This window comes from Botryllus schlosseri, chromosome 16 (assembly GCF_051294905.1).
Source record: "Botryllus schlosseri isolate E-star chromosome 16, Bs_hap1, whole genome shotgun sequence".
In the NCBI taxonomy this organism is placed as follows: domain Eukaryota; kingdom Metazoa; phylum Chordata; class Ascidiacea; order Stolidobranchia; family Styelidae; genus Botryllus; species Botryllus schlosseri.
In genome coordinates, this window is record NC_137251.1 from 6,525,414 (window position 1) to 6,539,607 (window position 14,194).

At 41.2% G+C, this 14,194-nt stretch overlaps 1 protein-coding gene across 1 annotated transcript; it reads left to right on the forward strand.

The window, feature by feature from the left end:
• Positions 1-9,436: 9,436 nt before the first annotated feature.
• Positions 9,437-11,905, forward strand: LOC145458707 (serine/threonine-protein kinase pim-1-like). Its single transcript, XM_080337164.1, has 4 exons — positions 9,437-9,500; positions 10,895-11,172; positions 11,610-11,686; positions 11,737-11,905. Exons 1-4 carry the CDS (start codon positions 9,437-9,439, stop codon positions 11,903-11,905), a joined length of 588 nt encoding a protein of 195 aa, XP_080193290.1.
• The last annotated feature ends 2,289 nt before the right edge of the window (positions 11,906-14,194 follow it).

A 14,194-nucleotide genomic window follows, 5' to 3' on the forward strand; every position in this document is an offset into this window, starting at 1 on the left:
ATGTTGCTAGCTGTCTGAAATACAGATGGAGTGGTCATTGATTTTGAACCGATGAACGAATGTAGAGTTGAATTTACATATACACCCAAGAAGGCGCTGTATCGCTCACATATACGTAGGCTACTGCGTAGCCTCAGTTTATAGTTACCAACCAAATTAGAGAATAGAGAAACGAATTGATAAGATGCAAAACATTATTCCTTACCCATTTACACATTGATATGATACAATTAGAGCCTGCGCCAATAGTTGAGGAGTATATAAACTATATTCGAATTCAAAATCAATAAAACAAGAGGTGTGGTTAAGGTAGATAATTTTCTATTATATTACTTTACTACTAGCTTACGGCAACGTATGCTGTAAGCTTCGATCACTTCGTTTGTGGTCAATTTATTTGTGAGAGAAGAATGGAGGCTCAGTAAAGCGCACGATCATTGAATGATTGGTCGCTCTCACGGGCTACACCAGCGTTTCTCGAAAAATCCGAACATATGCAAGATACAGTGATTTTTATCGACACCGATTAATTGATGACTTGAAATTGACTCGTGAATTTTGCTCCGAGTCACGAGTCAATCAACGTTTCTGATACACCGAGTCAAGTCAAGTCAAGTCATTTTAGCAAAGTGACTCGAGTCAAGTCGAGTCACGCGAAAAAAGTGACTCGAGTCTGACTCGAGTCAAGTCATGACTCGAGTCATCCCAACACTGATGCAATTACGCAGTTCAACAGTTCTACGTATATGTGAACGATGCAGCGCCTTCTTGCGTTTATATTTAACTCTATATTCGTTCATGGGTTCGGAATCAATGACCACTCAATCTGCAGTTCAGACAGCTAGCAAATTGCAATGACGTAATCATGTCTCATACTTCGTAAAGCCAACTTGACTTGAAATGTGACTTGACTCGTGACTTGACTTGACTTGACTCGAGTCACTTCCGAAAATCGAGTGACTTGACTTGACTCGAGTCACCTTTGGAAATAGATTGACTTGATTGAAATTGTGCAATGACTCGAAATGACTCGTGACTCGAAGGTAGTGGCTTGATCCCAACACTGGTGGTCGCTAAGGGAGGATTTGTATTCTGGCTATATTGCGGAGCGTTAATGTCATAGCCTTGTATCCACAACGATAGGAATTTTACCTTTGCAGCTGTGGGACTAATTTCACCTGAATGTCAGCCGCTCAAATTATGTAACACCATAGTACGTGAACAGAGGTGGTCCGAGTTGTCAGCGCTGCGACTCAAGAAAAAATTAGACGTAATGCCCCAATTTCTGTTCAATTACAAGTAGATGTTTCAAAATCCAAATTGTTCAATGCACAAAGTAAGTATAAATCGCCTGAAAAATTGCTCAACTTATAGAGTTGGAAGTAGCCTGAAACATACCCTTTAGTAATCGGTGCAAGTATAGGCAAAATCTACTAGAGTATCCCTAGAAGTAGAAGTGCTTCATTACTGACAACCTCTGTACAAAAATGATCAGATTTATTATACTGTAACGCTGTGTTTCTTAATCGCTTTCATACTCCTGACCCCTAAACTTTTGGGTGGTGGCATGGAACTCCTGAGACTGGAATTTGTGAAGCTGATGACTTTATCGGCCATCGCTGGCGGCCTGTTTTAATTATGACGTCCAGGTCTAGTTGAAGCCTTGAAGTCTCTCTGACAAATGAAAAAATGTCATCACTTTCAGTTGTGACCTACATGGCGAGAACGGAAAATAAAACAAGAAAGACTCAAATATATCGACAGTTGTATCATTCTTCTGTTAGCATCGGCATTTCACGCCCCGCCTAGAAATAGTTCCCGGGCGACAGGTTAAATCACACTCTCATATTCATTCTCAGGACTCTGTTCTTACGAAGTTTGCCGGGACTGAACTTTTCTACCCACCGGAATGGTTCACGGAGCGTCGTTATTACGGAAAGCGTATCGACGTTTGGTGTCTGGGAATTGCACTGTTCGTAATGGTAGAAGGTCGGCTACCGTTTAAAAAGACAAAAGACATCGTAAAGTGCAAGCCTAAAGTGCGCCACGGAAACCGAATGTCAAGAACCTACAGGCACCTAATCGGATGGATGTTACGTAAGGATCAGGACATGCGACCTTCCCTCAAAGCAGTTCTGGCCCATCCTTGGACCCACGGAGAATAATCACTCTACTGCATGCTGATATCTAGGATTATTTTATGCGCTTTGATGTTTTAAAAGTTGTATACCCACACGTAAACCACCAAGATCACACAGATACTGGCATTCTCTACTCCATATCGTCAAACGCGTTCTCGACTTCGCATATGCGGATTCTATCGTTATCTTCATTTTCAGTGATATGTAATGTCTGTCCTGTATCAAGTACTGATCTATTAATTGTTCTACAGTGTTTTTTATGGATAACTATACGTTCCTCCATCTCGCATGTTTTAGCTTAATATTTATGTACTTGTTATTTCTATTTATATCTCAATAAAATCATTGACAAAATTTTTGACATCTGTGTGAAGTGATGAGCAGACTGCACCCGAAATTTCCTCACATTCTTTAGTTCAGATGCATATGGTTTGTTAACAAGGCGTTATAGTTAATCGCTATCAAGTTATACGTCTAAGCGTTGATAAAATATAAGGAATATTATTAATTCGAGGCAAGGACATCTAGAATTACGGGATGGGACAATATGATTGTGACGTCACAAAAAAACTACCCATCACAGGGCCATTCAAATGCGAACAAGCTGTTGAGACTAAAGATCTGCCTGTACGTTTACATCATACAAACATTATCTTATATTATATGATATAGACATAAACTTATAGTAGCCTAATAATTCCGAATTTTACAGCAGATATACACCAAATACAGTGGTTTCATTCTAACAAATGACATCACCCTTTTTTGTAAAATCTGCGCCGTAGCAGACAATCCCATAAATTTCAAAATGGACTCGGGAGAATCAATATCTCAGTAGAGCTCAGTGGAATTGTAGAGGTATTTACAGAAAGTTGGACGAATTGAAAGTTTTTTTACGGGATCAAGTAACGAAACCAGACGTGATAGCCATTCAAGAAACTCATCTCGTTCCTAGATACAACCCTACGATTCACGGGTATGTGCTGATCAGAAAAGACCGGGACATCTATGGGGGCGGTGTGTGTTTATTTATAAAACGTCAATTACCATATATGGAGATACCCACGGACGATGTGTCGCCGATTGAATCTCAAGTTGTACAGATCGGAGGAATCAAAATTATGAATTTATACATCCCTCCAAACAGACGCATATCACGCCCTCACATGGAAGGCTGCTTTATGCACCTTGATTCGCGCAGTATCATTAGTGGCGATATGAACGCTCATCACCCGCTGTGGGGAGCGAGGCGCATTAACACCTGTGGACGCCACCTCTACCATGTGATTGATTCAAAAAACCTGGTAGTCATAAATACGAGCATGCCCACGCGTATATCAATTTCTCATCCAACAATGGGTCAAGGATCACTTTTGGACTTGACGATCGCAACAAGCGATATTGCACATCTCCTGCAATCTGATGTAACGGACCACTTGTTCGGGAGCGACCACTATCTTGTACTCACAAAGCTATCACACTATGAACACTCGACCGTAAGTCACCATAGCTCATGGTCGCTGAGAAGAGCCGATTGCGAGCACTTCCAACATGATTGTTCAAGGAATCTGCAAAAAATTGACCCAACCCACCATTTGGCGGTGGAAAAGACGACCGAAGCTATCTTAGATGCTGCATATTCTAATATCCCTACTAGTAAACCGATTAATAGAAAGCTGTCGGTCCCCTGGTGGAACAAAACATGTGCCAGACACGTGCGTCTCAAGAGAGCAGCATTTCAGAAAATGAAACGAACGTTTCGTGAGAGCGATGTCATAATTTTCAAAAAACGCCGAGCAGCAGCGAGAAAAGCAATCGTGGAAGCAAAACGGTCTTATTGGCGGGACTTTTGTGATTCATTAAATAGCAATTCTAACATATCAAAAGTGTGGCGCGTAGTGAAATCCATGTCTGGGTCACGTTCTTGGAACCAAATACATCATTTAAAGGCAGGCGACAGGGTGGTAACCGATGAAATAGACAAGGCAAACGAGTTGGCCAAGCAATTCTACAATGTAAGTAGTGATGGAAACCTCGACGACGAATTTAGATCTACCAGAGCTACCTTCGCAATAGATCATGTACAACCAATAGTACAACAACCACGAAACGATTGGGGCCATGATTTCAATACAGAGTTCAACATGACCGAGTTGCTGGCGGTAATAGAAAAACGTAAATCGACATCACCCGGCGCAGACAGGATATGCCATCAGATGTTCACTAACATGAATGCCAAAAGTAGAGAGACCGTCCTCGCAGTGATAAATAATGTGTGGGTAAACGGAAGGTGCCCTGACGAGTGGAAACACTCGATAGTGGTACCAATACAGAAAAACGGTAAACCGATCGGGGAAGCGTCCTCTTATCGTCCTATATCGCTCACGAGCCATTTCTGTAAGGTAATGGAGAAGATGATTGCGAATAGATTACGATGGTTCCTTGAGACCAATGGCCTCATCCATCAAGCGCAAAGTGGGTTCAGGATGAAACATTCCACGAGTGATTGCATCCTGCTACTGCACGATGAAATATATAAGTCCTTGGCTAACAGAAGATCGACGTTGGCTATGTTCGTCGATTTCGAGAAGGCGTATGATATGGTATGGCGCGATGGCCTAATCTATAAACTTCACTCATTATGAATAAATGGTAATATGCTACACTGGATTAACACATTCATAAATGGAAGGTCATTTCAAGTCCGCCTGGGTAGTTCCGTGTCAGATATCCAGCAGCTAGAAAATGGCATACCTCAAGGTTCCATTCTTAGTCCAGTCTTATTTTTGGTGATGATAAATGACCTGCCAGATGCGGTGACATCAAATATGAATCTTTTCGCCGATGACGTATGTATGTGGGAGTCTGGTCTGGATGCCAATAGTCTTATAGATACAATGCAACAATCCCTACACGAATTGTCACGCTGGTGTCAGAAATGGGGATTTAGAGTTAACATGGACAAGTCTGCGGCCGTACTATTTTCTAGACGACGTAAATTACCTGAAGTGAAATTGGTTTTTAATGATGCTGCGGTTCACACAAAAAATGAGTATAAATATCTTGGGGTTACGTTTGATGCTAGATTAAGCTACAGAGCACATTCGAGAATTGTCACTGAAATCTGCACCAAGCGTCTTAATCTACTGCGCCTTCTTAGTGGCACATCTTGGGGTGCGTCCAAAGACTGTCTCCTGACCCTATATAGAGCATTAATAAGATCGGTAATTGAATATGGATTCGAGGCGTACATGTTCGCCCCTAAATATGTGATCAGATCAATGCAAGCTGTTCAAAATGCCGCACTCCGACTTTGCTGTGGAGGTATGCGTAGTACCCCGATATACTCTTTGCAACACGCGTGTAACGAGCTGCCAGTTCACTTACGTCATTTACAGGCCTGTTTGAAGTTCCGAGGAAATATATTATCCGGCAATGATCACCCCTGTCGATCTCTCGTACAACAATCATGGCATGAGATTTTCCCATCGCATTCCTTCAGAACATTTAATATGGTATCGAACATACCTGCCGTGAGGTATATATCTATATACAAGTCTGACACTTTTCCCATCTCACCATGGGAAGACATTCTAGACTGTCGCGTAGACGTAAGTATATCGTTGATGCTCCGAAAAACTGACCCCCCAGCAGTTATCAAATTGGTAAGTGAGCAATACATTTACGATTATTATAGAGAATGTATCAAAATATATACTGATGGTTCAAAAACGGAGATTGGGTGTGGAGCCGCCTTCTACGTGTGGGACGAGGGTGTGTCGAAAAATGTATCACTAAACCACCATTTATCAGTATTTTCAACAGAGCTCATAGCTATACAGGAAAGTCTCAAATGGATTCAAAGATACGACACTAGTAACTATGATATAGTTATCTTATCCGATAGTCTGAGTTCCCTACAAGCTATCCGATCACGCGTATTAAATAACATTATTGTTGCAGACGTAATACTCCAGTGTACTGATTTGAAACGCCGAGGCTTCAACATCACTATGCTGTGGATTCCAGGCCACTGTTCAGTGGGGTGCAATGAAATCGCAGATGCGCTGGCCAAATCAGCCGCGCTGCGTAGAATCGGTGAGGATCAAGTTGAACTGTCCACCAAGGAATATAAAAGTGTTGTGTCGGAAGTATGCCGAAGCCTGTTCAAAGAAGAATTCAAGCAAGTGGATCAGGAATCGCAATACAGAAGAATTTTCTCACCCAATGCGGAATCGTACCAAACGTATCCCAGCGAAGAAACAACAAGGAGAGCTTCCTCTGTCCTATTCCGATTAAGGACCGGACATTGCAAACTCAATTATCCCTTGCGCAAATTGCATTGTCACCCAAATGGATTATGCGAAGATTGCCAAGTACCCGAGACGGTAGCACACTTTCTACTTGAATGTAGAAAGTACGATCGACATCGACAACATTTGCGGGACAATGCGCGGTTTCACAACGTACCAATGGAAATTGAACTATTGCTCTCTAGCCCTTATACCAGTACACCAGTAATTGAATTTGTCATATTATCTGGTAGAGAAATATGACACTGGAAATTCTATAGTATAGATCTTTTGATTTTGAAATGGCATGGTGCAAAAAACCATTTGCAGTTATACGCACCATTTCCAATTATACATACATACATACATGGGTTTGTACGGCTGCTTTCTTATCGCTGATAACCAGATTGGGCTAATGCAGCTTTCCCGTGAGTTCTATAAACGACTAATTAGAGATGTTTGATAACATCACAATAGAATAAGCGATTACCAGAAATGACAGGTCGTCGTTAATTGCGACTCTATAGCTCGATATATATTCAAGATTAAGCTCTCAAACCGTGGTATAGAAATTGAGCTCATCAATTAGGTAGCGATAAGAAATGAAATGAAGAAACTCAGCAAATGAACACCGAAAATTTGAAATACATGTATTTCCGATATGAAAAAGGTTTAGAAATATTTTATGATATTTTATAATAGTATAGCATCAAATAGGTTTTCGTACTGGAATTTGTGACTGACTTATAGCGTCAATGCAGCGGTAACCTTATTCAAGACTTGAACTGGGGTTTTAAAAATTCATAGTCAGATCCGATTTCCTCTGCCTAGGCTGTGATGCTCAGTTCGATACACCATCGACGGCAACATGAAGGCCATATATGCACCAACCAGAATTCGCGACATCATCAAACAGGGAACAAAAACACGGCATCGCTTTTTGAACTGGAGCTCTACATCAATGTTAGCGATTGAGTGTCGGTCGATGTGACGGGATTTCTCTTGTGATATTCACGGAATCTCTTGCTAATATATCCAGCATTGTATACCTTGTATATTAATTACGGTATATATCACGCCAGGACTCGAATGAATATCTGCGGTTTTGACATAAGCGCTAAGTTGAAAAGCACTACAAAAGACACTACTTCGCTATCGCCATTCTCAAATTTGCGTTTCATAACCCGACGGAGTGGGATTGGATCACCCACAAAAGCGCATTATGCACGATGCTGCTCATTCAGCTTAAAATTACTTGTTGTGAATAAATGAATTAGTTTATGAACGAATATTATTTCATCGCGCCTAATTCAATGCTAACAAATGTGGTGTGTTAGAAAATGCTATACGACAGTGGTGTACAAACGTTATGCGCTGAACATTTCTTGATCCGATATCCAAAATATGATTTCCATCGTAGTTTCCTTGTTGCTAAATGCGCTGAATTGAATGTTGATTTCTGCCTTGAAATTATCCTCACCGAGGACGAAATTATTCCTTTCACCATCGAATTTGTGTTGTCCTGCAACCTTCATTAGTGAATGACTTTTATTTTTACACAGGTACGAAATTTCCATTCTCTGGCCTTGATATTTTTTTCGTTTTGCTATTTTTCAATACTATGTCTTCTATCCAATATATACGCCATCATTGACTGCTTTTGATTTGTTCTTACGCCATTATTCACCGTGGTGCAAAAATCCAACAGGGGGATAAATGGCAAATTTGTCTTTTAATAAACAGCAGCACCTTCTACGTTCTACAGCACGACTCACATTTACGCATCATTAATATTTCGCGACCGAACGAGATGCACTTTTATGTTAGCGTTCAGACAGCCAGTCGTGCACAGTTCTATGAAATATTAAATGATAAAGTCAGATGATTGACTTCACTGAAATGTCCTTGCACATCAGTACTTTCCACCCTTTTCTAGCCATGGACTCATAGCACGGAATTTTGAATTTCCAGGACTCCTTAATGATTGAAGTTAGCGCTGACCAATGATTTTAGAAAACCATGATTTTGCATAGCTTGTCATAGTTTCTAGACGCCATTTCCATTGCCATTTAGCGGGATTATATTTTCCCAGTTACTTTGGATAGTCCATACATCGAGTAATCGTCGTAGCCAGGATCTGCTATCTACTTTTTACTCGTTTCAACATTGCTTTGCCCGAACCATAATCATAACCATAATCTGGTTTTCTAATAGTACGATATTACGGTACTATAATCAAGTACACGCAATATGTGTCTCGAAATGGGCAACTATTTGTTCTCATACCTTACGTCAGTTTTAAAACTATGATTTAATATGAATAGCGAGGAGATCTCTTGAGGATAAATCACCAATTTGATCCGAGCACTTGTGAGGGCAGCAGCAACTCATGTAGCTCCCTGATGCCTTAAATTCGGCTCCGGAATCGGACATTTGTACTCACATAATATAGTACTTATAGTTGTGGTGACATGATGTTCTTTTTTGAAGCATCAGGGTTGTCCACAGGTAACCCTCATTTCTGATTAGTTTGAGAAATAATCTTGGATTGTCACTCCTGTCAATTGCGCAATATAGATGCGAGTCTTGCTATGGAAATTACCTTTTATCAGCCATTGCAAGTTACCTTATCGCGATGCAATTAGATTTCCGAGAATCTTAACGACGACATTATCGTTACTCTCATTAGGTCATCACATAATCCTTTGGGGTAAGTAGAAGCGACCATACAATGAGCCCGGCGATTCGACATGAAAGGAAATTTGAATATACCTACACGTAGCCGCCATTTTTCACCTACCTACGTGGAGGAGCGTCTGTCGGACATATTAAACGAGGCAACATTGAACAGTTTATGGTTAGCGTTATTCTGTAATTCATCTATACCATATTCCTTTCAGATACACCACTCGTTATTGTACATCGAATACCGTCCCTAACGAAGGCATCAATAGATTTTAATTGATATATAGCGCCTATTCAACAAGATATACACCGGTCAATATGCCAGGAGAATTGGAAGAGGAATCAGGGGTGCCGAGTTGCGTCGACGACGTGGCCATTTTCGGTAAATTCAAATACAACAACAACTACTAAACTTTCTGACGACAGCGTTGAAAACGAGTGACCATTTTCGGCAAATTCAAATGCAACAGCACCCAAACTTTCTGACTACTGTGTTGAAATGGAATGGCCATTTTCGGTTGATTCGATTGCAACAGTATCTAAACGTTCCGATTATCTTATTTACTGCATCGACCACCAATTTTACGAGGAGGAAGTTCCGTACCAAACGAAGTCTCAAAATTCTGCTTCGGACTCTTCGTTAGCTACAGATGATTTCTCCGTGTCTAGTAACGATACAACACATCCACCGCCAAAAAAGAAGTGAATAAACAATCAAAGCTGGAAATGTGGTTCCTCGGATATATGGAAAGCATCGCCACTGATAAACAGCAACTTCCGTGCGACATCGCCACAGAAGCAACAGCGAAATGAGTTCGTTGAAGCAGGATGTAAATCGCGACAAGCAAGTAAACCACCATAATATGCAACATAATATACGAAGAGGATTGGAATCAATCTCATGTGTCACCGGCAACCATGTATGACGTCCACCAAAGAATAGAAGCCGGAGGTGAAGGAACGTTTTACTCCGGTAACTTGCATGGATTTCCTTTCATTCTTAAAGTTCAGTGCGTGATACGCGTGAATGTATATTATTACTGACCAATCAGAATACTTCAAATTTACTGAATGCTAGACTCGCAGATTTCGTATCACTGTTTGCGGATTTCGCAAATTGATTACAATTTTCGTTTGCAAAGTGACGTTACACGTGAATTTCTGCCCTTGTTTGGCGACTTGCGATGTCATACTAGATTACAACGCTATATGATAGGAGGTATCTTGCTGCATTAATGAAGTGGTTAACAAATACGCATCGAAGCAGTTTTAATAACATAGTGGAAGGTGTGTCCATAGTAAGAATTAGGCAAGGTGTTGGTTGGTTCGATGAGTGGAAAATGGTGCAACGACTATATACGAGGTCATTTCGCACCACGACTCAAGAGCGCCTCTTGTTAAACAATCAGATGTTCCGTCCCGTGACATTATGAACTCCACTAGTTTTCGACATGAGCAATAAGGTGATATCTTATTGTTTTCACGGTCCATTGTGTGATGAAGCAGAATAATCGACGTCTCCAAACCCATAATCTAACTTGCAAGTTCTTCATAAGATTTGTTTTCTTCGCAGTTACCCGAATTTGTGACGACCTAAAGGTTGCATTGAAGTACCTATCTAAAGAGAACATAAAAAGATATGGACTTGTGAATGGGTGTCAAGTCCCCATTGAATTTGATCTTTTACATAGAGGTTCGGGTCACTCAGGTTTGTAAATGCGACGCATATGGGGCAGCTTTTGAATTGCATTGCTAATGTACCGGTTATCACTACAGGTGTAATCAAGATGGTCGATTGGTACGAGGACAGTGACTCGTACGTACTGGTTATGGAACGGCAGATCGGAATGGTCGATCTGTGGGAACTAACGTGCGATTATGAGCGGTTCCCGGAAAGCGTGGCGCGATTTATCTTCAAGCAGCTGGCAACGGCCATAATGCACTTCCATAACAATGTCGTCGTCCATCGCGATATCAAACTCGACAATGTCCTGGTGAATCCAACCACGTTTCAAATAAAGCTGATCGGTTTTGGGTGCGGTATCAAATTACAGGTATGTTTTTGCCACGGCATTTTCATTTAGTCGTGACTAAAAGTAAAGCTTGATTGTATTTCTGATCTATACATATATGATACACTCATAGTAATTTATCGTGAACTAAAGGCATTTCTCGTTAGCACCCGCAATACCAATTTTAACCGAATGTCCGCCACTATGTAAGTTTACTACACGGACATAGCTGGTCGTCAAAGTAGCCAGCATTGATACTCTAGTACAGTGGTTCTCTAACTTATGCAAGTAGAAGTGCAATTATAGTCCACAATCATAAGTCATTGAGTGATAAGTGCAAGTATATACAAACGCAACTGGGTAGGCCTATATTCCAAAAAAGTAGAAGTATAGCCTACGTCATTACCGACCACCTCCGTACAGTCTGTACGTGAAAATCAGATTCGATGTATACTGTAACGACATATATTCATTAACAGAACTCTCTTACGAAGTTTGGCGGCATGCGATTGTTCTACGCGCCGGAATGTTTCACTGATCGTCATTACTACGGCAAGTGCAACGGTGTTTGGTGCCCAGGAATTGTACTCTACGCGATGGATGTAGGTCGACCATCACTGTTAGCGACATCGTGAAGTGCAAGCCTAGTGTGCGGTACGGCAAACAAATGTCAAAAACCTACATGCACCTCATCAGCTGGATGTTGCGTAAGGATCAGGACAAGCGACCTACCCTGAAAGCAGTTCTGGCACATCCTTGCATCCACGCAGAATGATCACATCGCTGCATGATAATGTGTATGATTATGTTACGCGCTTGGATGTTTTTAAAGTTCTAGATCCAAACGTAAATCAATATGCGAATACAGATCCTGGCATTTTCGACTTCATATTGTCAGAGGCCTTCTCACATGGAGGTTCCAAGATCTATACATATCTTCATTGCCAATGACTGATAGAGTGTAATCTATCCGATATTAATAACGGATCTCCTCTTTGTTTACATGATGCTTTTAACGTTTGAACTATATGTTTCTCCGTTTCATATGTTGCAAGTTCTATTTCAATTTCTATCCTAATAAAATTATTGACGAAATCGCTATATCTGTGTGAATTGATATATACAGTCAGCACCCATTTACTCTCCACATATTCCTCGGTTGAGATCCGTATGGTTTTGGCCAGGGTTGTATATTTCATCGCTATTAAGGTATACCTCGGCATTGTGTCGACATACTATCGGGATTATTAATTTTAGGCGTATATCATATGACACAATATAAGAATAAACGTATTTAATTAACCTTCTCATACTAATTACGCATTTTACATCCAGATATTCCTGGTAGTGTTTTCATTCTAAGAAAGCGGCATCACCCTTATTTGGAAAATCGGCGCCGTAGCAGACAGACCAGCATATTTTTAATTGAACTCGACAGAGGTATTACATAAGTAGAACTTCAACATTAATTACGTCTTGGCTTAACAGTCTGCGAAACTTATGCTAAAGGCGCATTTGATATGATTCATATAGGAACAGTATCAAAGAAAACTGTACCAGGATACATAGATATGTAATGCAGATATGTGGGACATCTCGAAACAACACAAACTAACCGCTTAAAATGTTCGGAGGTGTAATTGCTAACGATGGTTTGATACCATTTTAAGAAGTACCACCATGTCTTTGTTCCCCCTTTTGATGATGTCAGGAATTCCAACTTCGTAAATACTATCATTACTTCAAAGACGTTACTACACTGTATTCTCACGATCGGGGACCGGTTGCCATGAGGTTATCGCAGGCTAGCTTCGGTCCATTGCTATATCAATTATTTCGTTGAAGCATGTTCTTCTTTCGTGACCTCTGGTAAAGATTTTCGCTAATTTTAATATATCGCTCACCGAAGTGCCACCCGACCAAGGAAATACTCCTTTGGTCAGACTCTTCGTGATATTCCAAATTCGCAATTTTTCACATGGACGATATTTTCATGTTTGAGCCGCATTTTTATTGCGAGGGTCTAATTGGAAGGACAGGTCTATTCGGCCATATATACGTCTGGGCATCAATATCGAAGGCTTCTGCCAACTCGCGTCGGTTTGAAACCTACATGACAGCATTACGCTGTTAGCTCCTGCAGAGCTGCCAAATTCGGTATTTTCTCATTTCCCAGACGGCTTGATAAGACGCTGAAAATTGCATTTTTGTCGGTACGCAGCTAACGCAATGCGGAACAAATTTTCCGCGAAAAGCAAAGTGATAACTCTTCCGTCCCCTCCCCTCCCTCCAAATCAAGTGAAATACCGCACCCAAGACCTCCTCCTAGGTCTGTAAACTTGATCCCAGGCATTGCAGCAAAACTCAGTGCTGGGAATGTTAGCATGAAAAACAAGGTGACCCTGTAGCGACTGTACTCAGTGTCCACTGTACAGGTACATTGTACAAAACTCGCTCATCTCAATTGATTGCTTGATTGACTTGATTACCAATTGGTGTCCGTAGCCTTTTCGACGTTCATGTCACTGTAGTATTATGCGCAGTTACTACTAATTCTCGTCAGGCAGTCGTCGCGAGTGGAGGTCGATCGAGCTCTACAGATAGTGTCGGTCTTACGAGACATACCGCAAAGCCATAGAGACAGCTATTAGTTGTTTAGTAGAATTAGGTCTTGGAGGTACCAGTCATACATATACCAATCATTCATACAATAGAACCAAGTTCATCCCCCATACCGAGAGTTCTTGAACTCTTCGGAATGGAGGAACAGAGTCAGAATATGGAGGTCGGCCGCTCGCTCAGCAATTTGAAACGTGGATGCGCGGATGATTCGTCCACCGATGTGGAGCCAAAACAAAAGATGCGCTCACAAACAGCATATTCTGAACCTAACGCTCCTGTCTTGAATGTCGTCCATTCGGGCAATAAGCAGCGCCTTCGGAGCCTTAATCCACTATTCATAGACAACTGCATAAAGCAATTGATCGGGGACTACGACAATTTACGACCCCTCGCCTCTGGGGATCTTCTAATTACCTGTAAAAACAAAGAACAAGTTACCAAA

Coding starts and splice junctions, on each gene's coding strand:
- LOC145458707 (XM_080337164.1), top strand. CDS start 9,437: ATGCCAGGAGAATTGGAAGAGGAATCAGGGGTGCCGAGTTGCGTCGAC. Junction 9,501..10,894: donor CGACGACGTGGCCATTTTCG/GTAAATTCAAAT, acceptor TTATCACTACAG/GTGTAATCAAGATGGTCGAT. Junction 11,173..11,609: donor GGTGCGGTATCAAATTACAG/GTATGTTTTTGC, acceptor ATTCATTAACAG/AACTCTCTTACGAAGTTTGG.